This window comes from Patagioenas fasciata, chromosome 15 (genome assembly GCF_037038585.1).
Source record: "Patagioenas fasciata isolate bPatFas1 chromosome 15, bPatFas1.hap1, whole genome shotgun sequence".
Lineage (NCBI taxonomy): Eukaryota > Metazoa > Chordata > Aves > Columbiformes > Columbidae > Patagioenas > Patagioenas fasciata.
The window spans coordinates 4,960,073-4,986,056 of record NC_092534.1 but is presented as its reverse complement, the minus strand read 5'-3'; the positions used below and the strand labels follow the sequence as shown (position 1 = coordinate 4,986,056).

Here is a 25,984-nt window from a genome sequence, read left to right as displayed (position 1 = left end):
CTACGAGTCAGTCAACAAGACAGGACAATGCACTTCTCTTTGGAAATGGGATATTATGCAGTGTTCCCGGCTCTCACAGCATTGCCATCTGGCAAGTAAAAGACAGGGTTTGCTCTAATTAGTTCTCTCCATCTACACAAACCAGGACCAACAAAATGTCCTACAGACCCACTTCAAACAGAACATCTGTGTGCATTGTGTCTGGAAATAAAAGCCTGAGAAAGGAGCTCCACTTGGTGTTGTGAAAGACGTGGGTTTGACTCATTATACACTTTCAAATCTAAATTCCTCTGGGGCTTTGCTGACTGCTAGAGCGAGCCCCTGAAGACAGAGATTGACACCGGTCTGCTGATAGCAGAATCAAACCCCTGATTTACTACTCACTAGCTCAGAGCAGGAAAGCTGAAGAACTACTCCATCCCTCCTCCTCCTCCCAGACAAATCTTTACACTCTGGTACATGAACAATGTATTTCGCAGCTCCAAATCTCAATTCTTTTTGGGACTAAGATGTGACGCCTCCCCCCAGTCCAACGCAGCCGTGAGCGCTGCAGTGGTCCCCGCGGTCCGCCGAGGACGGTGGCAGCAGGCAGCAGCTGTCCCTGCCTCCCGCCGAGTTCCTCCTGCCTCATCCTACGGGAGCCGAGGACAGAGTCCCGCTGCCTGCAGGTGTCTCCCAGCGGAGGAGGCTGCGGAGCCCCTCGGGATCATGTGTGGTACCCGAGCAGATGTTCACTTGCTCCTGGTGCTCTCTGTGAGACAGACCCTCTCTGATCCCGTCAGCGCGCCGGAGCACACCGACTACGAGAGGACGGCCACGCTCCCGCGCCTGCAGCTGCTCCTTTAACGTACAAAGGCAGGATTTCAAGTGAAGAGAAGAATGGGAATCTGGCTGCAGCGTTTCCTTCACCGCTACAACAACAGATTGGAAGAGGCTGAGAGTTTTGGTGCCTGGAAAACTGGATTCTGAATCGTGAGAGGCTTTGAACCCCCTCCCATCCCAAATAAAACAAACCCCTTTGACTTCTTCTCTCAGCAGGAGGGGGAGGGAGGGCGGATTTACCATGAAGACAAATCGAAGATGCAGAGCCCTGCTAGCAGTGAGTCTGAATCTGATGGCTCTCCTCTTCTCTACAACAGCTTTTATCACGACCCATTGGTGTGAGGGCACACAGAGGGTCCCCAAGCCCAGCTGTGGGAAAGAGAAAAAGACAAACTGCCTCAACTACAGTGGGAATGAGACTGCAAATGAGACAAACCAGAATGTGGTTCATTACAGCTGGGAGACGGGAGATGACCGCTTCCTTTTCAGGTATTTCCACACTGGGATCTGGTACTCCTGTGAGGAAAATATCAATGCTGCTGGTAAGTATAAAACAACTTCCTTCCAGCTTCTCTTGCTTTGTGTTTGGCTCAGTGTGATAAACACACAGGCAAGCTGTTCTGTGCTGTATCTTAAAGCAGATTCACCCTGCAGAGAGAGGCAGGATTTTAACAGTTCTTTGTTGAAAAGCAACCTGTTTCCAGCGAGAGCAAGGATTTGCTTGTTTACCTGCTGGCTGATGCAGGATCTCTGCTCTACAGCCAGCTGAGCCTCTGATGAGCAGAATGTGCCACCCTCCTGGGCACTGCAGCCAGAGGCTGGGCACTGCTTCCCTTCAGGGACCTGCTCCATGGAGCGCACGACAAACAGCGGCTGGTAGTTGCTAAGGAGGTTCTGACATCTCCTTGTAACTGCCCCCAGAATAACCCCTAGGGCAGTGGTCTGAATGACAGGGGGGGCACAAAGGTCGCAGTTTTTATCAGGCTATAGCCCAGACTTCCTCTTTTCTGGCATCTCTCGAGTAAGTGACCACCCACAAACCCTTCCTGGTGGCTGGCTTGTATGTTTATTGAAGTAAAGCAGAGAAAAGACAGTTAAAGGGCACAACTGGGCACAAGAGAGCTCATTTCTGTTCCCTGCTCAGCCATCGACTTGCTGAGAACCACTCGAGAAGACATCGCTCCAGCTTATCGGTGCATTCATTTCCCCTGCTGTACCCTGGCACTTACCAGCAAATAAAACACCAGAGGGTGGATGGAAGGGAGCAGCCATGGGACTGATTTAAGTCTCAACAGATGCAAATTGACAGTTTCTGCTCCCAGAGCTGTCTGGTAGAGCTAATATCCAAACTCTGCTTTAGATAGAGGTTTTTTTCCTAGATGATGTGGCTGGAAAATAAAGTTTACAAATGTGGCACAGTATGAGGTGATGATGGCTCATGGATACTGGTTCCTCCTTGCTGGGCTGTTTCCATTCTATGCTGCCATTGCCAAAGTAGTAGACTGGGGAGATGGCCCTTCACTACTGTGGGGAGAGAGGATCATCCTGTCTTGTATCACGGCAGACACAACCTCCCTCATATTGGGAAGTTTATGAGATCTTGGCAAAACTGCTCTGTAAGGATTCACTATAAAGCAGGGCAACCTTGGAGAGCAGCTCACAGTCCGTTTCATCCCAAAGTGATGTGTACATTCACTGGTATTTTTGAGGATAGTGCTTCAAGAATCAGTTGGTAATTAAAACTCAGTTTAATGTATGAAAATGAAAGCTCATGAACTCCAGGCTTGGGACTGTCAATAAACAGCTCCACGCTGAAATGGGTGCACCAAAGTAACCCTCTGACATTAGAAAAAGTACAGAAAAAAAGATGATTTGTCTTACTGTTTTGGAAATAAACTTAGGCCACAGCAGCCTGAGTGAGCAGCTTAAGACTCTCTGACTTTCTTAGCATCTTAGCAGGGATTGAGACTATCAAGCATGCTCAGATTTCTGGCAGATATTGAAAGCTTTCCAAGGCAAAATTTATGTGTGAGGTAACTTGTAACTGTGTGACTCTAGCCCACTCAGAAAACTGAGTTATCTGTGGGAGAAGAGAAAGTGATCTATTCTGTACTGGGTAAACACAGCTGTGCTGTAGTGGGTGATTTCAGGAGATAGCTGGAACTCAGCTTTAGAAAGTTATGGTGAAAGCAGGAGCGAGAGTGTTGTTTCTCCCTCCCAACACCACCTCACCAGCCACATGCATGTTTCCTCTTATTTAAAACTCTAACTTGATGAAAAGTACTCTTCAGTTAGACCAGGAGTGACCAACCTTTAGAAAGAATGCAGGCAGGTACAGGGATATATTGGCTTAGACAGACACCTGTCTTGTTCAGGATTTACCATAGTTTTCTGCTTCAGGAACTGCGTAATGGACGTGGAACTAAATTTGTCCCTGAGAGTGTCAACATAAAATAACTACGAAAGGTCTTCATTTAGGCTTATGGGTTTGTAACACCAGACTGTCTGTACATTGCCATGGCCTTTTGCAGCCTAAATGGTGATAATTTTATCTGAGCTCCAGGGCAGTGAGGCACCAGCCAGCCCCGATCCAACAGCGCTGTGATCGTGCTTGTACATACACCCACAACACTCAATATATCTGTGAGTAATCCATCCCATAGGCTCATCACACTGTCCACAGCACACTTACTGACTACAGCCCTGCGGGTATCACAAGTCATACAGTCACCATGTTGTTAATAAGCACCCTAGGATGTAAGAACATCCAGAAAACACCAGTAAGCACACAGACAGCACTATATTAAATTAGTCAAAACTCCTAGCTTGAACGCACACCATACTTTCAACAACACTTTTCTTAAAGCTTTACCAATAGCATCCTGAAATGGCTGCAGCCACAGCCTTCCTGCAGGAAAAGCCCTTTTGGTAGCCACTCCATGGCCTCACACCTCTGTCAGCAGAACATTTGGCCAGAGCCTGTGGTCAGTACCGTTCCTGCAGCTCCTGACCCATCCCTCACTCCTCCCTGCTGGTGTCTGAAGCTCAGCGACATGAACGCTGCCAGGAACACATGAATGTCAGTAACACTCTCTGTGGTTGTGATGCTGTCAAAACTCTCCAGAGACTGCTGACGTTCACGGCGGTGAGCCATGATCTTCATCTTGCCACCAAGCTTTGGTGTATCTCTCCCTACAGTCATGGCACTGTCAAAACTTTCTGCTCTCTGCACTGATGCAGCTGAAACACAGCAGATCTCTAGTGGAGACACAACAGGGTGAGTTCCCAGGAGCCTGATACTGCAAGGAAGGACGGGATTGCAGGGCTTGCAGTTGGCTGGAGGGGCTGGGACTCAGTCACACCTTAAAATGACACTTAAGCTGCAATCAAAAACAATTTTTGAGCGTATTCCCACAGCTTATCTGAAATGTCCACTTAGATTCCAGAGGCAGAGGTGCAAAAAGCACACCATACGGTCTCTGTGCAGACATGAGGGAAGCACCCTTCATCTTGTTGCAGGTTTCTAGTTTTCACTGACATCTATAACAGAGATTGAATGCTCTGATTATTTCTGGAATAATTTGTGAATCTAGAGTTTATTTTTATCCAGCATGTCTAGGAGAGCTAAAGAATCTGAAAAGCATTTATCACCTGAGAAGTACAATTGTGAATCGCCTCTGGGAATAGAAGGACATGAGAATATATATTTCATTGGTGGGTGAGTCCTGTAATTATTTAGTACAATTTCTGGCTCAAAAGTATGCTGAATCCCAGTCTACTAAAAGAGCTGTCCCTTATAGAGTGAGTTCAATGCTTTGGATCCCACACAGGTGGAGGTACCTTCTGTAAGAGCAATGCACCTGATCTCTAGAAGAGGAGGAAGCCAAAGCACACCCTGTGGGCTCTGGCTCTGAGCCCTATTCTGCACTCACATGCTGTACAGGGCACTCAGTGCTTCCCCCTGGGCCGTGAATTCCTTGGCTATGCCCAGGCATCTCAAAGCCGAGCTCTCTATCATGTCATTTCTTTTTGAATATGATGTGAGTGCATATCTTATTTCACACCTGCAGGCGAGGTCTGTGCTTGTGTCAGTACTGGACACCTCACAAGACACCAGAGAAGTGATGGGCTGATAGCGGCAGTGCTAAACTAGCTGGTAAATTCTGCAACTCAAGGACACACGTGCCGTGAAAAAATTAGCACATGAAGTAGGTAAGGTGGCATACCTTATCCAAACAGGTAGAGGAGTTTGAAAGCTGGGAAGCAATAACATTTTCACTGATTTTGCTCAATAGCGTGTTTGCTTTGATTTTAATAGGAAAAAAAACAAAAACATGAACTCAGCTCTTGGTTTAGTTGCTCATGAAAATAAAATATCAGTAATAACATCCACTTTCAGAGGGAAAAGCAGGTGCCTGGATGCCTTTTAAGAGTACTGTCCCATTAAATAAACAATGAGCTTTTCAATGTTGCTCACCATGCTCCATAGAAATCAGGGAGATCAGGAAGGGGTATGCACAGGCTTGTTTTGTATTCTTGTGATTGTATTTTGAGGGCACGAGGTTTGTAGCATTTTGTATGCTCTGTAGCACATAGTCCTTAGCACTCTTGGAGGAGTAAATGGTAGAGTGGAACTCAGATGATATGTAAGGATGCATCAAAATAGGCTGTGAATATGGACACTAAATGCACATTTGAGAAGGAGCCAGAGATTGAGGGAGGTGTGTCCTGCAGAAATGAGTAAATCTGTATCACATAAAGACATGAACTTGCCGTACACTTTCACAGATCCAGAGCAGTACCACATCACCCTTTTCCCCTACGACCGTGTGATAATAAGCATATGTGATTCACCGTAGGCAGCTGTCCAGAGAGAGGGACTGGGGAGAAACACCTTGTGAGTATATAATTAAAAGCAAGAGGAATTGGGAATTCTTGCTGGAATATGAGAAATATAATATAATTGGCATGACTGAAACCTGGTGGGTTTATTCGCATGACTGGAATATAAAAATTGGTAGCTATAAATTGTTTAGGAAGGAAAGAGTGGTAAAAGAAATTGAGGAGGTAGAGCTCTATATTAAAGATAAAATTTCCAGCAATAGAGGAACTGAACCCAGGGGGCCTGGATAATTTCCATCTGAAGATGCTGAAATAATTGGCACATGAAAATGCAGGTTTAGTAGCAAGAATCTGCACGTTGCTGTATTCAAAGTAGACTGGAAAAAATGATACAGACCACTTGACCCAGCAATCTTAGGACAGTTTTCAGGGAAAGCACTCAGTACATGGCAACAAACGGGTTTTATCAAAACTAGGGTTTTGTTAAAGGTAAATCTTTTAACAAGATTAATCACTTCTTAAACTAGGATAAGGCATTAGACCCAGTCTACGGATTTACAAGAAAGCATTTGATGGAATATCCCAGTGAAAATTCTTTACAGAACGAGAGAGTGGAGAGAATGGTACCAACACAGTGATGGATGTAGGCTGGGGAATGGATGTAGGCTGAACATCTCGAGCCTCTGCAGACTGGAATGAAGACACACTGTACAGAGAACTCTGCTATTGGTGTTGGGGATCAACAGGGAATGACAGAGCTCAGACAAGAAATATCATTGACTGCCTCCATAATTTAAGAACAAAAAGGCATAACAAACAAAAAGGAATACTCCTTCTTACAGAGTTCCCTGTTAGGCAATGTTTCAAAGGTCAAAACTGGGGATTGCCTGGATCCAGGGTGGAAACATCCACTTGTGTTACTGACATGATGATTTGAGAGCAGCAAGAAGTCCCCGAACTACTGACACATTGCTGGTATCACAAGGGGGTACATGGGCACAATCACCCTACATCCACCCCTATTGTCTTCCCTAAATATCTGTCATTGGACAATGATAGTGAAGTGAGTGGACCTTTTGCTGGAATCTGTGGTGCAGATTCTACTTTATATTATTTATTATTATAGGGATGAATAGAAAGATTGTAAACTGATTAAAGAACAGTCTTACAAAGAAGATGTGGCAAGTAATATAAAAAGGTAAATTACCGCAATGAAGATTCGATATTTCTAGTTGTTGTCAAATTCAGTTTTGGGACTGATTCTGTTAGTGCTGAGATTAGCAATTTAGGAAAAGAACTAGGCATACAATTCATGTCACCTAGTTCATTAAAAAAAAAAAAAGGCAAGGTGAATCCTGCAGCAAACTTGTGGACATCAGCAAATACAGTTATCTGTGCCTAAACTGATGAACATTACTGTTGCAGTCAGAAGAGAGTAGCGAGTACTTTTTGGGAAGATTAAATTCCTCCTCATATGGGATGAATTGAGTCCCAGGATAATGTGTTCTTCTCATTGGCCAAAAAGGGATCTGTCTATGAAGTTGCCATTTCTAACACAGAAGTCTTAATTTGAAGAGAATAATCCTACTTTAAATGCACTCCTTACCTATACTGTGACACAAAGTCTGGGAATATTGGAATTGCAGAGGAGAAATTTTTCAGCAGAACTTAAAATGTGAGCTGGTCTGAAAGAGTTGTAAGAAAAGCATTAAAATAATTAAAACAAACAAAAAATTTAAAGCATCAAACACTAAGGCATAAGGTTTTGTGAGGTCACAGGTAGTTATCAATTGTGAGTAAAAGATAAGAAACAAGTTGTGGGACTGTGTTTGACTGTGGGGTGACTGTGAGCTGCAAAGTGCTGTTATTCTATGGAAGAATCAGCACCACTGTGAAAGGCACAGGTAACACCAGTGCTTTTTGTTAATGCCATCATACACAGTTATGGTAAAAAAAAAGCGGAGGCAAAATAGATGCAGAGTAGAATTTCTAGAGTACTTAAGGAAAAGAGAAGCTCTTTCAAGAAAAGGAAAGGAAAACAGGTCCTCTTTAGCATAGTAATTAAAGGTTTGGAGGGGATGTGATGGTACCTTATATATATATGCAGAAATATCAAGAAAAGAATAGGACTTCAGTAATTTCTCATTGAGAAAAAAAGTGAAAATCCAAGGAGGGGTTCCCAGAAAAATGTATCGCTGGACCTCACCTCCACAGAGGGCAGTGTGAGCAAAGGAAATCCATGGGCTGAAATGGTTGCTTCTAAATTTCACCAAAAGAATTGTACAAGGGAAGAGGAATGTTTCAGGCCTGAGGAAGCTTGGAGTGAGTCCTGCACAGCTGATTTGTTGGTACCTTAAGCAGGTCTGAAAGGAGCCATCATGGGATGGCTGCCTTGCTCACAGCAAGTCTATGTCCTTTTATATGACATCCATGCTTCAGAGTTGTCACTGGCGACCAGTGGGAGCCAAGAAAAAAACATATGCTGACTTGATGCATATCACGTTTTCTGGAGGGTTTTATGCCTTCCCTAAAACATCAGAAATTGGCTACAGGTGAAGACAGCATGTGAGGAGGTTGCTTTGCTGCCGTTGACATTATTACAGCTTCTCAGTATCTAATTGGTATGTCTGCTCATGCACTGAACATTAAACTGATGATCTAATTTGGGATCAGAAGAGAAATTTCCCTCAGGCTAGATAACAGGGATAGTAACAATTTTTTGCCTTCCTTTACAACATAGGGAAGGGTCCATTTCAGAAAAGCATTTGTGAACTCCTCCTAACAAATCTTTGGGGTTTTGCCTATAGGATAAGATAGACCTGGTCATAGGAATTAAAGTTATATGATAACAGTCTTCAGATCTGTTTGTGTTCCTCACAATGACTTTTGTTCTCTTCCTGTGGTACATTATAGCTGTGGTTTCTGTGGTGGTGATTCTTTTATTACAGACTTTCAGTTTTTTATAGGGTGGTGGGGATATTTTGTGTCTGCAGTGCACTGAAAATTTTGGGTTTTAGATCCTTTTGAACCTACTAGAAAAACTAGCTGTGTGAACATCTATCATATACGAAATGTGGAAATGCAATTCCTGCAGGCTGAGACTCATAACAGAGTAAAGTAAGGGACTAGCAAGTGGACTGCTCCTTATTTGATAAGTTACTCCCTATCTCATGAGAAAAACTGTTTTGTTTTCTCTTTGGATGTGTCTAGCCTCAACCATTTAACACAGTAGACTTGAAGGAGGTATCTGATAGGTCCTTGTAAATGGAATAAGCGTCAGAGTGCTGGAAGACTAATGCATAGGTCCCATATTTCAAAGAGAACTGAGGTACTTACCCTGCTGCCAGTTAGTGCAAAATATGAACAGATGCATTCAGGGCTACAGAAATAAATACAGGATGGAATATCAATCATCATCATATCCCCATGGTTTTTAAATTACACCACACTCAATCCTGATTTTAAAATTTTCCTTATATGGAATTAACAGAACTGACCTGCTGACAGATCGCAAAATGGGGATTTACCAGGGAACAGGGCTGCTTCTAGCAGGACCCCCTGTCAATCATGAATTGGTGTAATGTTACTGAGTGTTCTTGTTGGTAAACAAAATGGTAATATAAACCTTTGCTGATCTAGCTTACAAATGATAAAAGGACTACAGAAAGCAGTAAATAATGAGCAACAGATGCTATTTCTATAGAATGACACAACTTGCAGAATAGTCACAGGCAAGCAAAATTCACTTTAAGGTGTTCCACCCTGCATTTGGCTGGATTTGCGCAGGGAAAAGAACACAAACCATGCTTACAATCTGGGAAATTGCTTGGGAAGCAAAGCCACTCTACCGTGTCTTTCAGTCTCTCCAAAAAACACATCATACTGTTTTCAGCCTGATTTCACTTTGCATCACCTGGCCTTTGTTGCAAAGTTATCAGGTACAAGCTTGGAAATAAGATTCTCAAGAAGAAATGCAAGCACAACTTCTTCACTTGATTTCAAAAGCAGGATATTCATTTGCAGCGTACTGTGTGTGAATGTCTTACTGCCCGTCCTGTTAACTTCCTTCAAAGTCTGTGGCTGAAAGCTGAAGGTTGTCTCAGTTTCCAAACTGAAGTCAGTTGTGCCAGCCTAGAAAAACAGGGCACCTCAACCCAAAAGACAACAGAGCATCTTTGAATACAGAAGGTGGGAGGAAGATCTGGAGTTGACTTTAAAGTAGGTAGCCTAGGATGCAATGGCTAAGAGGAACAAAGCGAACAGACAGACAAGCCAGAGAAGAAATACTGCTGTGTTGCTAACTGTGGAGAAGAAGTACAGGTTGGTGTGGTACAGGCTCTGACATGCAAAGTCCCCTCCGGAAATCCCTTTGCCTCTTACCTGCAGTCCCTCGCACGTGTTTCAAGCTGCAACCTCAGGACTCATGTTTACAGAGTTGTGGCATTCATCAGAGTGATGGTCTGTCCTGAATCTGTCTTTCCCTCCATTTTGCCACATGTCAGCTTTTGATGTTTTCATATTCTGGAGCAGTCCCATCTGTGAAAACAACTTTCCTTCTTTGCTGTCAGTGACTTTCATCGCTGTCTGGTCTGCTTACACAACTCCAGAGCCAGGGCATGCATCCAGTGCAAGTAACCCGGTTGGGCACTCTCTGGAGAGAAGCACTGGCATGGTTAAAAGATAATCCACATTGATCCACAGCTAATAATTGGAAAGAATGGGAGCTATCAAACCACATTTCTTCTACAACTAAGGCTTTAGGCTCTTATTAGTTACTTACTCCTTTGATTTTTGTAACTCACCAGCCTGAATGGAACTGCTAATGTGGTCACATGGGGGATTGCAGAAGGCATGTCAGACTGTATACAATGAGGTATATGAATCAGCTACATCTTCTGTGAAGACCATAATTTCTAGTCTTGCACAGTTTCCTGGGGAGACCGTACAGTCCCACAGATACTAGACCCCTGATAACTACTTTATTTGGGTATATGTACACTAGCACAGGGTAAGCACAGTGTGGCAGGTGGTCACTTGTGCGATGAACAGGTGAAAACATTCCTCTTCCCATTCCATGGCTTGAAATGCTTCAAACAACTCATAACTCTTTGCCTCATTTAATGTTTTCAAGATTACAAAGTCAGGTCTAAATTGAAAACAGAATCACTGAAAGCCTTTCTCAGCACCATTGTTTCCTTGATTTTCACAATCATTTAAAAATCTGAGCTATTTTCCAGCTCTCCAAAAGACAGATGTGTGTACACATCCGTCAGGTCTTACCAAGATAATCAGATGAGTCTTGTGACTTGGATGTGTTTCAATTAGACGAGATTTGAGAGCAGCCTGTGGAGATGTTTGCTTTCTGATACTGTGCAAGATTTTCCTCATCAGGGAGAGTTTCAGTGCAGAAAATGCAGTTGCCATGACACACAGTCCCCACGAGCACAAACGTGCTGGGGTGTTCCCTGCTCTGCCCGCACCCTCTGCCCCTGCACGGCTCCCTGCTGCTCCCACAAACCAACGGGAGAGCTCCAGAATGTGGATGACATCTCTCGGATACATTTATTAAAATTGCTTTCTGATTATATGACCTAAGGAAAAATGCATGCCTGAAATGAAAAAGCAGAAAGCTTCAAGATTTTCCCCTTTAAAAGGTACAAAGTTTGAAGAGTTCCAGCTTGCTGAAAGAGAACAGTAGTATAGCTTTCAGATTAAAAAAACCCCAAAGGGAAAAAGATTGTGAGTTATCTCAGCAGAGGTTGAGAAATTGAGCAAATGCTCATGTTACTTGGAAGTAAGAGAAAAGATAATGGGCGGCAGCTTTCAGAGTGAAAGAAAGCAACTGTTTTCGTAGTTCAAGACATATTTTAGTGTAATGCTGCGTGAACTTGTTTGTTTTCCAGAAAAAAAATATCGGTTCAGCAAAATCAACAGGGTGAACTGGAAAATGTTAATTTTGCAGATTAACACTTGATTTTTCATTAGAAAAAATCAATTAAATACTCTGCCTGTGATCGGTTTAATCAAAAGTGGAATATTTCACGTGTTAATTAACTTGATATAACTCAGTTTGAGTGAGCTTATTAACCTGTATTTTCACTATTGTAGTACTTGTTTTCACTGAAGTGTTGCAGTCCTCAGCCTCATTTAGGCTTGGGTCCCTTGAGGGTTATATCTTTTTTTAGACAAATACAATGATTTTACTCTCAGTAGATGATGTGAGATCTCATCAGAATCACATGACTCCAGATATAATTGGAGAGATAAAGATTTGTTAGGGCCTATTTGGAAAAAAGGGGACCTTGTCTTTCACAGGCTGGGAGCCAGAGTGTTACTAAAAGGGAATGCTGTTTAAATGAAATTTAATCATTTAAATTTCCATCAGAACTGTACTTTTGAACTCATAAAAATTTATGCAGAATAAGTGAAGACAGACAGCTTTTTCTTTCTTTTGCAAGATGAAAAGCAGAGTTGTAACAGAGATCCTTCTTTCAGTCAGAATTACAGATTTCTTTTAAGTCAAATTAACGAGAATATTTTGAAACTGTGTGGTTGGAAGACATACAAACTAGGAGTTGTTCTTATTTTGCTGCCCTGCTTATTAATGAGGCATTTATCACTCGCTCAGAGAGGGAAGAACTCAGCAACATAGGACCAGCAAGTATGATCCAGGACATCAGATTCTGGTCCTTCTATTGCAACAGCCACGCTATAAATTTAGAATAGAACCACAGAATCATTTAGGTTGGAAAAGACCTTTTAGGTCACCAAGCCCAACTGTTAACCTAACACTGCCAAGTATCACTAGATCATGTCCTTAAGTGCCACATCTACATGTCTTTTAAACCCCTCCAGGGATGGTGACTCCACCACTTCCCTGGGCAGCCTGTTCCAATGCCCGACAGCCCTTTCTGGGAAGATTGGTTTTTTATGCCCATCCAAGCCATGAGCTGCCAATTTCTCCAGGAGAATGCTGTGGGAAGTGGTGTCAAAGGCTTTACTGAAGTCCAGGCACACAACATCCACAGCCTTTCCCTCATCCACTAGGCAGGTCACCTTGTCACAGAAAGAGATCAGGTTGGTCAAGCAGGACTTGCCTTTAATGAACCCATACTGGTTGGGCCTGATCATCTGGTTGTCCTATACGTGCTGTGTGACAGCACTCAAGATTATCTGCTCCATAAGAATATGAATACTTAGAATATTGTCTTAAAGCCTATAGGTTTTGCTATGTTCTCTGCCCTCTTCCCAATTTCCAGTCTAAACCACCAGTTTACTGAGGTACACTCTGTACTCTGGTCTGCCACCATTTCCCCTCCACTGTGTGCCACTGCTTGTCAGCAGTGTACTGTGGTGCCTCCTTCCCATCCCCACAGCCGTCTTATTCTTCACCAGCTCATTTATTTTCTCCAGAATGCAACTCTGCTGGAATAGTGCCTGTTTTTCACAGAGCCTTCTGCTTTTTGCTGAAATGATTTGATTTTTTAGACATGAGGAAATTTTCATGACAATTATGTGCCACAGACTTGGAAGGGCTGGAAGCTCAGGACTTTCCACCACATTGTGAGCAGCAAAAGGAGAAGAAAGAGCATTAGGCCTCATGCTGGAAGCAAGACAGAGAGATCACCTCCTTATGCTGCCACAACTTTACCTCTCATTCCCTGGGACTGATGCACTGATAAAACCCACATCTTCCCATACACTGTTTCCTAAGAACACACAGAAGCCCGAAGTTGAGCTTTCTCCAGTAGAAACTACCGACGAGCTAGAAAACATTTGACCTGCAGTGCTGTGGGAGCACATCACACTAATGGTTTCTCAGATATTATAACGGGCTCTAAGTCTATTATCCATACCAAGACCTCAAGACCCTTACCTTGCCACCAGCTCAGACCTTGGGTCTTTCCAGATGTGTCTCCTCCCACTCTCTGGCTGGTTCAGTTTGAAGTTCCCTAGCAAATCACAAATACACACATACACACACATATGCAGAATTAGAATAATTAATTAGTATAATTGAAGAAAACCACACATATTTTGGGCTTTCCAGTCGCTGGCATCCAGACCTATGGGACCATATGACCAATGCCCCCTTCTCAGAAAGCCCAGTAGAGACACAACCAAGCCCATGCAGAGCCAGCCTGTTTATGTGGGAATGCATTTACAAGGGTTTGCATAGATTGTTCCTACCTCACCCTTGGGAAGCTACGGAAGAAGCCAATATCAAGAGCTTTGCTCTTATAGATGTTTAGGTGGTCGATCAGTCCTCTGTCCTCAGCCTCCAGCAGCTCCTGACACTGCTGTGCTCCAGAGAGCTTCACATACACTGTACATGGCCACCGCGCCTGCCTGGAAGCAGAGAACATTCAAGTCTGGTCACACCTTTCTATGTGAGTTATATGTAGGAGAGACCACTCCTTGGCTTTCTCCTCTGTCAGAATCACTGCCGCAACTAGGTGAAGGCAGGAGTATTAGTGGGATGAATCCTAGACGCTGTTCTTGTTGCATCTCTAAACAGGCTTTTTTGTATTCTCTGAAGAGTCTCCAGGAGCCTAGTTATGAGGAGAAGATGCATCTGGAAAAGGGCAGCACAGCAGGATAAACTCTGCCAAGTCTAAAATTAAACTTAAGAGGGCTTAAGAGATCAGTTATACAAGATACTCAAAAATAACTTAGAATAAATCCTAAGAGGAACAGTGAAAGCACTGCTGACATCTTCAGTTCTCAGTGAGATGCATGTCTGCATGTTGAAGTATGAATGTGGTCTATAAATACCACCAGTGGTTACCATTGAAAATGGAGGAGGGGTTTCCAGTGCTCGATCAACAGGAACAGCGAAGGGAAATGTTCTTCATCAGAAACTGCTTATGCAGTTCCTACCACAACCTTTAGCTATGAGTCAGGCATAATCCAGGTATCAGTCATTGAATGTGAAGTGACCCTCCTCCAGGCTTTTCTCTTTCTCCAGCCTATGATCATATCTTGTGCTATGGCTCCAAAAGGGCTTTTTCTGCACAGTCCAGCATTTTCTGTCCATGTTATTTAAGCTGGAGGCCTCAGCCACAGCTGCTCACCTGGGAGAGATGGTTTTCTGGGGAAGCTGATTTGAGGAAGGATGAGGATGCACATTCCTCCAAGTAGCCTGTGATCACCCTCTGTACATCTGTCATGTAGACAAGGCAGCTGCAGCCCAGCACTATTGTACCATCAGCTTCCTCAGTATCTCAGTATTCAAGAAGCGATGTCCTCAAGACAATGTCCTCAGACATATGGTGTGAATTTAGGGGTTTTCATATGTAGGGACAGGAGTTGGACTCAATGATCCTTATGAGTCCCTTCTAACTCATTCTATGATTTGATGATAAGAAGACTGAATGAAGTCAAGGCATGTGAGAAACGCTTCGCACCTTACCTTGTATCTGAAAAGCACTGTGTATCTCCAGCTCTTAGAAAAGCATATGCAGTTTCTGTAGCAGCAAATGCCATTCCCCTGTGACTGTCTTGGGAAAACAAGCAAGAGAGTCAGGTATTTGTTAAAGGTTTCTGGTAATATGGCTTCAGATTAACTGCAACCACAGGCAAGAGATGACTCAGTGCTAGCCTGTTAGCTTGAAGTCAGGTTAAGATAAAATTGCAGTAAAAGTAATAGCTTACATGTGAAAAAAAGCCCACAAAAACCAAAACCAAACCACAGTTCCATATGGCTAGAATGAAAAATCCTGCTTAATCTACTTATATCAAGTTCAAATCCAAGGGTCAGTCTCCCTATATTCCCTTGATTCTAGGTCAATGCATTCCTGACACACTTCACCCCCTAAAACTCAGAGTCTCTGGATGAGAATGATTCCTACTTATGGCACAGCACCTGTTATAGTCTACCTATTTATTTTGATTTCTTGGTCAGGGACCTGAAGTACACCACATGTGAAAAGAAGTTGAGGGACATGGGCTTGTTCAATTCCCTACAAATAGTGGAAGGCTGACTACAAAGATGACTGAGCAGCTAGAGAAGTTCAAGCTGAGCATAAGGAAACACTTCTCTAGAAGGGTAGTGCAGCTCTGGGATGAGAGCAGGGGAGAAAATCCATCCTTGGAGTCACTAAAGAATGGGTATTGCCATGCTTGAAATATTTCAAGATTTGACTGGGCAAAGTCACAGCTGACCTCATCAGGCATTAGTGATTGTCCTGCTCTGAAAAGGACCCTGCTGGGTCCTGTCAACACGATGTTTCTGAGATGCTGCGATTTCTGTGGCCTACCAGGTACCTTTTATTCAGCCTGTCTGCCCCAAAACTTAGTAACTTAACTCATCTGACATTCCTTCTGCTCAAGATTGGGCTGCCCTACCCACGTCTTTGTAAACTGAGATGCTGGTCTGACAAGTCAAGTCTTGCTTCTTTTCTTGACTGTGCTCTTGGCAGATGCTGGGTTCACAGAGCAGAAGTCCTTCCCCCTGCCATGGAGAAACGGAAACTTTCATTTCAATGTCAAGTGAATCTTTTCTTTTACAGCAACTTATACATAGAAAACAAACTACAGACTATGTACACAACACTTCTTAGCATATTTGGCATAGGCTTAAAACTGTGAAAAGTAAATAAAATGCGGTAATAATAGTGTTATAATAATAGATTTTTATTTCAGCACAGCTATCATTGGAATGGTTACTTTTTGTTTAATCCCACCAACAGAAGCACCAGAAAGATTAACATTTTGTATTGGTTTGTACATATAATTACTTGCAACTCAGAAAAAATTACATACTGACTTCACCATCACTACAGTATTTTACTGTTTATTCTTTTTTAATGGCCCACATTTCCTAAATCAATCTTTTGACTGTGCAATTAAAATTGAGTAAAACTAACAAAAAACCTACTCCCGAAGCTGTCTGTGCATCAATTAAAGTCTTAAAGGGAAAAATGGATTCTTCTCCATTACTCTGGCAGGCATGCTGTGCTCTGACTCCTCGAGGCAGGCTGTTGGTCACCTTGGAACACCACATATTGAAGAAAACACATGCACTTGGTGTGTGGATGCACCTAGAGCATAGGAATTATTTTATAATCTCTGATTGCCTGAAGAAATAAAAAGAAAGGTCAAAACATCCCCCATTAAGATATGTTTCCTGCTCAGAAGTAATAGGCTTCTCAAGAATGCCTTCAAAAATGGAGGTGGAGTCTTAGACAGAGAAAATTTAATTCGGAGTGATAAATGGATAGATACAGCAGCCACAAAGCAGAGAGAGCGGCACAGGGCTGTGACGGTCATAGTGAGGCATTTGCCTGCTTTTTGAACTTTTTTTTTAAATGCTATGCAATTGCTTAGTTCACTTTGTGCTTCAGGTTTTGTCTGTCCTAGTCACATGTGTCATATCCATCTACTGAGACATCCATCCCCATGGCAATGTCTCCCAGCACTGGGCGGTTCGGTCAGACCCCGGTGGGGCACAGGCACTGTCCTGGTGATGAGAAGGTGGGCAAAAGTGTTGGTGAGGCCTGTGCCCTCCCAACGTTACCCCATCTGGATTGCAACACTGTTCCTGGCCTTGGGAAAGAGCAGCACAGACCCAACAGGGACCCAGACATCAGGGAGAACCATTTTCTTCACTGACTGTATTTCACACTCCTCATCAAGGGGCTGTAATCCTAAGGGAGAGTCCAGTTGTGTGAGTGTTGCAGTTTTGGTCCAGGCTGGAGGCACAGGTGAAAGTGAGATAACCTCTGGTCCCTTAGAGTCTCAGGTGGGAGCGATGGCAGAAACACCAGTCAGAAAGAGGAGGTAGAGCAAAACCAATCAACTTCTGTCTCCTAAAATAATCCTTTTCTTTTAAAGGTGAAAAATGTCGAAGTTTTATTGACCTTGCGCCTGCTTCTGAAAAAGGTAAGACAACAGAGTCAAGGTTTCTTCCCATTTTACAAATTGCATCAGAATTGTTTCTTATTGTACTTAAATGCCAGGGGAGACATTACTACCTGAGCACACAAGGACCTATATGTCATCCAGATTGCATACAGCGAGGTGGAACAAATGCCAAGGGTTTAAGATAGCTGTTTACTCAGTTTATGCAGATCTGTCATGTCTCTGATGCATTTTTTCTTCATCCAGTTGATTTTTTTTTCAATAAAATAAAGATTTATATTGCAATACAAACATTTCTCTTCTTCCTCTAGCGAGGAAGGACATGCTACATGGTTTCCTCAGGCCATGAAGACATTTATGGTCAGTCACAGTGCCAAATGGTTTTTTTGTGAGAAGGAATAATGTAGATGCTTGTTTGTCTGATTTACCCTGAACAGAAATAATATATTCAAGTGCACAGAAAGAGGCAGGCTGCAAAGCTTGTCTTTACTCTGGTACTGGAGTTGTAAATTCCCAACAGCAATTTAATCCATATTTCAAAATATTTATCAGGAAAAAAAACTGTGTAGAGTTCAATTAGCAAACTGGGCAACTGAGCTCATCCTTCTCCCTGCTCAAGACAGAGCACCCAGCCCATAGCTGAAGAGGTGCATGTGCCTCACAGTGTCCTTGGGGCTCAGTTGGGCTTGGATGATGAAAATTCATGTTTGTTAGAAAAAGCAGTATTTTTTGTTAGATCACTTGAGACAATCACAAAACCTTTCAAGCACCTGGTACCTTCATCAAGTCTGACAGAGAGGCAGTAAATGGTGTAAGGAACAATTGTTCTTAGTTTGTCTGAATTGCTGATCAGCTGGATAGATTGAAAGGGAAGGGCAATTACCATTAATAAAGCAGTGGGATATTGCAGTAAGAGAAATAGAAACAGAGACAGTCTCTGTGAAATTCATTGTAAGCAAACCTAAATAAATTATGCACATAAGGGAAGAGCAATCCTGGGGTTACTGCCGCTAATGGGCTCTGAGTTAAATCTTACACACACAAATGGGACCATGGGGCATAACCATTCTTAGGAAAACACTAGCTCAGTACTCTGCAGTGGTCAAAAATAATCTGTTAGAAAGCATTAGGAAAGATTTGAGAGCAGAGCAGAGTGTATCCTGTCACATCAGGACTGTACATATCTCAAAGCTTTGCCTTTATATAAAATAAAGTGTGGTATTTTGTCCTTTTTAGTCCAGCTCACAGAACAGCAGCAGGAATAATTGGAGTTCTGCAAAGTTCTGTGCAGGGATGAGACTAAGATGCTTCGGCCTGAAGGAGAGACATATGAGAGGAGATATGATGGGCATTAATAAAGTTGTAAAAGGAACTGAAAAGGCATCCTGGGGAATAGTAGTTCATTGCCTTTCCCAGAACAAGGACTAGTGGGTATTGCCCGACACCTTGCAGAGACCAAATCGAAAGAAGCACAATGTGTCTGTTATAAAGGCAATAGGATGTTTTTGTGCTTTATCCATTTTCTCTGCAAGTTCATTATGGTGCATAATGTTTGGTTACATCACTCACACACTTTCCAAAATAGCATTTAGTGCTTTACTTTAAGTATTACTTTTGGTTGTGTGAAATGCTGTCAGCAATTTTTTAAATTGAATTTTAGAGTTGCTGCACGATGTCGGTGTGTATTTCTAGACTATTCTATTTTTCCTTTTTGAGGAAGGAAAAGCCTTTTGGCACAGTGGTATAAAGAAACCTATTGTGGTGGATGCGCTTGATCTCCGCCCCATTAATATCTCTGATGTCTTTCCATGGACTTGTAAGGCATATTGACAGAAAGAGAGGAGAACACTCGGTCAGAGATGGAAAGTGCTGACCATCTGACTCATAAACTACTATGGATCAAGCCGGACACTGCAACATAGTTAAGCTGAATTTTTCACTGTCAGTCTTGTACTGTCCAGAGGTACTTTCATCACATGTGAAGAGAAAATTATGTGTCAACGGTGCCCAGCTTACTTTGGCTGCAGAATTCAAATTCTTGACTTCTTTTCTTTTCCAGTTAGAAAGAACTTCATATTCCTTTAATTTCTTCATCCCCTCACTCAGCATTGACTTTGATGGTCATAGGTTTGTCAACTACTCAGTTACACCCAGTGCTGGGACAGATTCTTGATTCTTCTTCCAAGTAAATGAGATATGGTAAAATGCATTGAATATAAAAAGTGAAGCTCAGGTATACAAATATATTATGGTTTTACCAGTCCATTGTATAACTAGGAATTTTTTTACTAAACTTATCTGCACAATGAGATTTCAGCTTATTCAGTTTCTGTACATATCATTCTGTACACATCTGTATATCACTTACCACTAAGATGTTATCTTTCAAGGCTTCAATTATCTGAAACATCTCCATGTGTACACGCTTCATTACTGTCACTGAGCACTCAGGCTTTCTAAAGTTTCTGTTTCAATTGGTTTCCCCTGATCCAAAGAAGTCCTCTATCTAACCAACTTCTGAACTAAATACAGGCTGTTGAAGCCCGTACCCAGTTCTGAGCACATCATCTTTCACTTTTAAGTCCTGCTAAAAGGAAGCCGAAGAACAAACTTAGGCTAGCTGTGTAGCCAGTCTCTTCTAGAGTCTCTCACCAATTAATAGCAAGCCAGTATAAAACCTCTGCATAATATTTAAAACCTTCTTAGCACAGAAAAGCTAATCACCAAAACATTCACAGTAAAATAAAAACATCTATGATGAGGCCTAGCTACATCCTTACCACAAATATTGCATTCATAAATGAAAACGTTTCTTATTCTTACTGTAAAACTGTAATAGATTATGCTTGAGTTTCCTGTCTTTAATCCATTTGTGCTGATCTCTACTGTAGCTGGATACTGTATTTCTGATCACTTATTATACCCTTTGCATATATTGCACCAATGACATCTTCTAAAAAGAAGCAGCAAAATTTGGGGCAAACAGACCCACAGTATGGTATAAATAAGCATTTCCAACCCACACTAGGAGAGCTCTTCCCTGCATTTAAGGCAGTTGCCAACAATCTGTCAAAACCCTGTAAGCCTAACATTGAATTTATTAGCTATTGCTGGTTGTTAGTGCCAAATCTGCTTAACAAAATCAGCTTGGTGATGGTAGATAATAACGAGAGAAAAAAAAAACAAAACTGTGTCCACAAATATTTCTTATGACAGTTTCCATTTGCTATCGATAAAGGATGATAGGGCAATAGCTGGTTATGTTGGCCAGGACTTTTAACGGGCTTCCACAGAGCAGATGTTGTTGCGTCCCACAAAGTGTGCTATTTTCTAATTTTCATTACAGATGTGAGTAGTGAGATAGCAAGTATTTCCAAAAGGAGTTGGAAGGAAACTGCCACAGTAGGCTGGACCAGATTTTTCACTTCTGAATTGTCCACAAAACTTAATTCAAGTCTTGCTCCTGCTGAGTATTTTGATGTCCAAAGAAGTAATGGTGACCTCTTTACTGAGGGACACTTATGCATTACATTGAAAAGTACACTCAGTTTTCAGCTACTTGGTCCATTTTTGAGTGCAGCTTGCAGCCTCTCCCTTTGGACTGTTGAAAGCTAAATCAGCTTTCTGTCAAGCTCCCTGATGCAGTGCCCATCCAGAACATTCTCACTGTGACACATTCCACCACTCTCCTCCTCTCATCACACCTTTTGGGTACACCTTCTAGCTCCCCTTTCGCATTGCTTCAAATCTGTGCCCAAGAGGATTTCCAAGAGGCCAAGGAGGATACACTCAGAAGAAACCAAGACCAGATACTATGTCTGGAAGCTACGGCACCACAATGGAAAACAAAAGGTAGCAATATGTGCCATCAAACGATCTGATAAATGACTTCACTGAGCAGCATAACACCATGGCTACATACATATATAGGTCTGTTCCTACCCCTGCCTAGAGCTGTGTGGGGATTCAGACTCCTGCATCCTTCTATAAATGCCTAAATGTCAGCTGTCACCCACAGTGACACAGAGAGCCAGAGGATTAGGAGCCATGACCAGCCAAACCTCTTGTGTGATAGGCCCGGATATATACAGTGGTAATCAGTTGGAAGCAGCATTTGTACTGGAAGAACTTTGCTGAGGAAGAGCAAGGGCTTGCAGGACGCGTGGTGCTCCAAGAGTTTTTGGGGATGGTGTTCACTGGGGCTGTGACTCAGGCACTTTCCAAACACCTGTAAGGTGCACATACTAGAAGGAGGTTCTCTGCCTGAGGATTCCTGGTGGGAACTTGCTTCAGGAACAGGCTCAAAGGTCAGGTTGGCTCAAAGTTTAGAGATGGCCACACCAACATAGGGCACGATTCAGAGGGCAAACTCCTCACAGATGTGGTACAATCTTATCTAAGTTACTCTAATGCTTTGTAGGACCTCACTTGCTTCAGCTACGATATCTACAGAATAATTTCCACAATGCGTGGCAAAGCAGCAGGTGATCAGCAACTGCTCGTATTGCATTGCTTTCTATGTATTTCTAGGGAAAGACAAATGAATAAACAAGACTTTTTAGAGACCATGGAGGTTGAGGCAAGCCAAAACCTTGCAGAAGGAAAATGCTCATTGCTGGTGAGCATTTAACAGTCCAAAATGTTACAGGGGACTTCTTAAATAAGAGACCGTACTCACTCAGGTAGGAGATGCCTTCTGCACGTCCTCTGCGCAGCTCATGATGATGCATCCTGTAGAGATGAAGCAATGAAAGTTCTACATTGCCCAAAAAGTAGCTGGCAAAACTACAATAGTACACGGCAAACAGCAAAAAAACAAATAAAGTCTCACCTAAACACAGCATGCAAAAAGAGAAAGCTGAGCCAAATCTATACATGCTCCTAAGCCAGCACTACAAGAGCAATTAATGAGAAGATAAACTAGATGCCTGATTTCAATGGATACTGACATAATAGGTGTACCAGAAATTTGATGGGAGAAAGATAATTAGTGAGAAAAAAATGTCTTGGTACTGATTATGCTGAAAGACAAAGCAGATGTCGTGTACTGAAGCTGAATCACAATAACAAGGTAATGTCATTAATGAGCAAAACAATCTCTACGGATGGCTTCCACACTCTGATAAAAAATACCAAATTATATTAGTGATCACCCATGGGGATGGCTTACAGTAGCAGGGTTAAAATTGATATCAGAGAAGATATAAGGACAGAAAAAAAACCCAGTAGGAGTAAGCTTCAAAATCCCGTGCATAGACTGAGAAAATCTCATGCTCCGTGTGATGTGGAGACTAAAATTTGGAAAATTTATGAGCATGGGGAAATTGGTTGGGAAACGTGTACCTCTTGACTTATTCCTGAGTCGTGTGGGGAACTTGGTTCAGAATGGTAGTAAGAAATACCTTGTATCTGTTTCTAACATAAAGAAATTCAACATCCTTGCAGGAGAAATAAAAGTTTAAAATAAGTTGTGAAGAAGAGAACGTAAGAAAAACAAGAGCTGATTAAAGGAAATTCAAAGGTTCAGCTAAAAGGACGATTGTAGTGTGAAAAGTTTAAAGATACCGGATATACTATAGGCATCTAAACTATTCACAAATCTTTCTTTATCAGTCACCAAGAAACTAAAAATGGTAGATAATATTTGGTGTTGATAAATGCAAAGAGTTGAACACGAAGAGTAATCCTACCTTTACATATATAGTGATGGGTTCTGAATTAGCTTTTACCCCTCAGGGTAGAGTTCTTGGAGCGATGACAGACATTTCTATGAAAACATTAATTCACTGCTCTGCAGAGATTAAGAAAAGATGAAAAGAAATATTAGGATCATTGTAGGAAATAAAGAACAAAACAAAAAGTCACCATGCCACCACATGTATTCATGATGTGCCCACTCCCACCACTCCGTGTGCACCTCTCATCCTCCCCTGCCAGCGCCAGGTCAAAAAAGTCACAATAAAATTTAAAGAGACAGAGAGGAAGGTTTGACAGTTACGGTCAAAGATAGGGGATACTGTTTTGTATGAGAAGTAGAACACAGAACAGATTTCCGGCTGGAAAAAAGACAAATGAAACTTGTACCAGCCAAGTTCAGAAACAAACCTTTTTTTTGTGTACTGGGTAGCTGCTCCTGGGAAGGAAAAAAAGAGTATAGATTTTCTAAAAAGGCCACTTAGAGACCTGCAACCGGTGAAAAGAAATATAACTCGGTTTCCCACAAGAATTGTACATTTTGCAAAATAGTCCCCATTGTCTTCTTGAACATTTAATATTCTGCTTACGTTATTCTTAATATATCTGCAATAGGGTATATACATACCCACACAGACAAATACCTAGGCACTTGTATTAGAAGACTTATGATCAAGTGTGCAGGAAAAAATGTGTTACTAACATTCTATCTGTGTTTTCTTACACACCAATTATGAATCATTGGAGTTATTTTTAAAAGCTAATTAAATATGCTAAGATGAAACCATGCTTAATATCAGAATTCAAGCTAAATTCCTAGAAGGAAGAAACAGTCTTGCTTTTCACGCTGGTGATGCCAAAGGCCTGGAGAACACTGATTCTCTGCTATGGGGAATGGTAGCCACAAGATTCAAACAGAATTCATTGCTCAGCCCTATGCTGAGGATGGAAGTTCACCACAGACCCTGCACTGTAGGTCTGTTTAGACCAAAAATATTTATTAAGGCATACGGGATAGTGCTGCTTAGAGTGTTTTTGTGGCCTTTTCCACTATATTACACTGCCGTTTTCATATCAGAAAAAAAAAATACAGGCATAAAGATATTCCATAGTTTGCTCAGTGCCATACACAGAATTAAATTCAGAACCAAATTCAATGTCAGAACCATAAAACGCCATAGAAAACACATTAGTAGGTAAAGGAGAATAAAGTTATTTACCTCACAGCTCCACCTCATCTTTCAAAAAACCAAACCAAAACAAAAAAGGAAGAATTAAAGCTCAACAAAATCAAAACAGCTGGCATTTCTTCTGCCACCTAGGCAGTTTCTGGTGATTGCATTTATCATATGGTCTCCCATGTTCTGCAAACCACAATCTCTTATGTCTGTGCTGGCCCTCTGTCTATTTTGATTCTCTTCATTGTTTTACAATAACAGGTAGTTTTAGGTATCTCTAATGGCTCTTAGGATCATGAAGCTTACTTTGTTTTGGAGGAATGTCTCTCATACCTTTGTGGTCTACTTCTCGCCTCCCAGTTTTTTTACGCTGCAGCCCAAGAGGAGCAGGCAGATGGTCTGATATGATGAGATTGCATTAACCAACAGATGGGCTGACTGCTCAGAGGCGAGTCCCTACGCCAGCCACAACAGCATGCTCAATGTTTATTCCTTTCACCATTTTTTATTGATCACTCCAATATTTTTGGCTTGTAAGTTCTGGTATTGGAGCAGCAGAGATGAGCAAATGACTAAAATCATCAGAATGCAACTGGAAGAGAAAGCGTGAGATTTACATGGCCCCTTTAAACTTCAATGTTTTTCCAAAATAAGATGCACAACATTTCTCGACGTAATTCCATTTGTATACTTTTCCCTCTCTTTTCTCTTGCACTGTATGTGAAGAGGAGAGATCAAAGTGATATCCAAGTGTCAGTTTCAACATAGCAGGTAAGTCTGGAAATGCAGATCAATGACAGTCAGAGACAAGAAACATAGGGACAGCAAATGTAGACCAAGAGGAACAAAGCAGATTGGACCAAAAATGCAGAGAAAATGCCATTCTACATAGGTAAACAGAACATCTTAAAAATCAGTAGTGCAAGAAAACCAAACACCCATTAGGTCTACAGAGCACTCACCATAAAAACGAGCACCTACTACGTGTTTTGCAGCTGTCAGTGTGCTCAGAGCAACACGCTTCTAGCTCTGGAATTGAGTACTGAAGAAATAACTAGATTTTCCCTGATAGTGCAGACCATCATGGGTGCCACAGGCTATGGCTGATCAGCATCATCCTGAGAACCAGATCTCGATAAGGAACAGGGAAGTGCAAGTGGACCATTAGGGTCACTCTTTCCACAGCAATCTCTGTTCCCTTTCCCAGGAGGGCGACAACAAGGGCCTGTCCCCACTATTTCAGTTACTAAGAAGATATGTTCTGGGTCCCCCACATACTGTTTAGGTCTAACACAGTACCTTAAAAGAGAAGACAGAGTTACATCATCAAAAAACAAACCAAGGAGAAGGAACCACTCCCATCTAGCACAAAGGTTCTCTCCCCGCTCTCTCTGGTGCAAGTGTTATGTTCAAAAAGCAGGACAGACAGACCTGAGGCTGTCAAAGGCAAGCGAGCACAATTTTTGTTGCTGGTAACATGAATAAAGTGAACAACTCCCACATCTCCCTGGATGCTGCAGCATGTGTGGAGAGCAAGAAGAACAGTGAAATATTTTTGAACAAAGAAGGAACAACACCTGTACTGT

At 42.2% G+C, this 25,984-nt stretch overlaps 1 protein-coding gene across 4 annotated transcripts in view; it reads left to right on the top strand.

Moving 5' to 3' along the window:
* The first annotated feature begins 497 nt into the window (after positions 1 to 497).
* GSG1L (GSG1 like) overlaps positions 498 to 25,984 on the top strand; it is a 58,158-nt gene continuing 32,671 nt past the window's right edge. Inside the window, exons 1-2 of one of the 4 annotated variants that reach the window (XM_071815056.1) lie at positions 498 to 1,364; positions 17,500 to 17,547. In XM_071815056.1, the coding sequence (XP_071671157.1) occupies positions 1,064 to 1,364; positions 17,500 to 17,547 (349 nt within the window). In that variant the 5' untranslated portion in view covers positions 498 to 1,063. The remainder of the gene's footprint in view (positions 1,365 to 17,499; positions 17,548 to 25,984) is intronic. The other 3 variants (XM_071815054.1, XM_065851129.2, XM_071815055.1) reach the window with 3 other exon arrangements.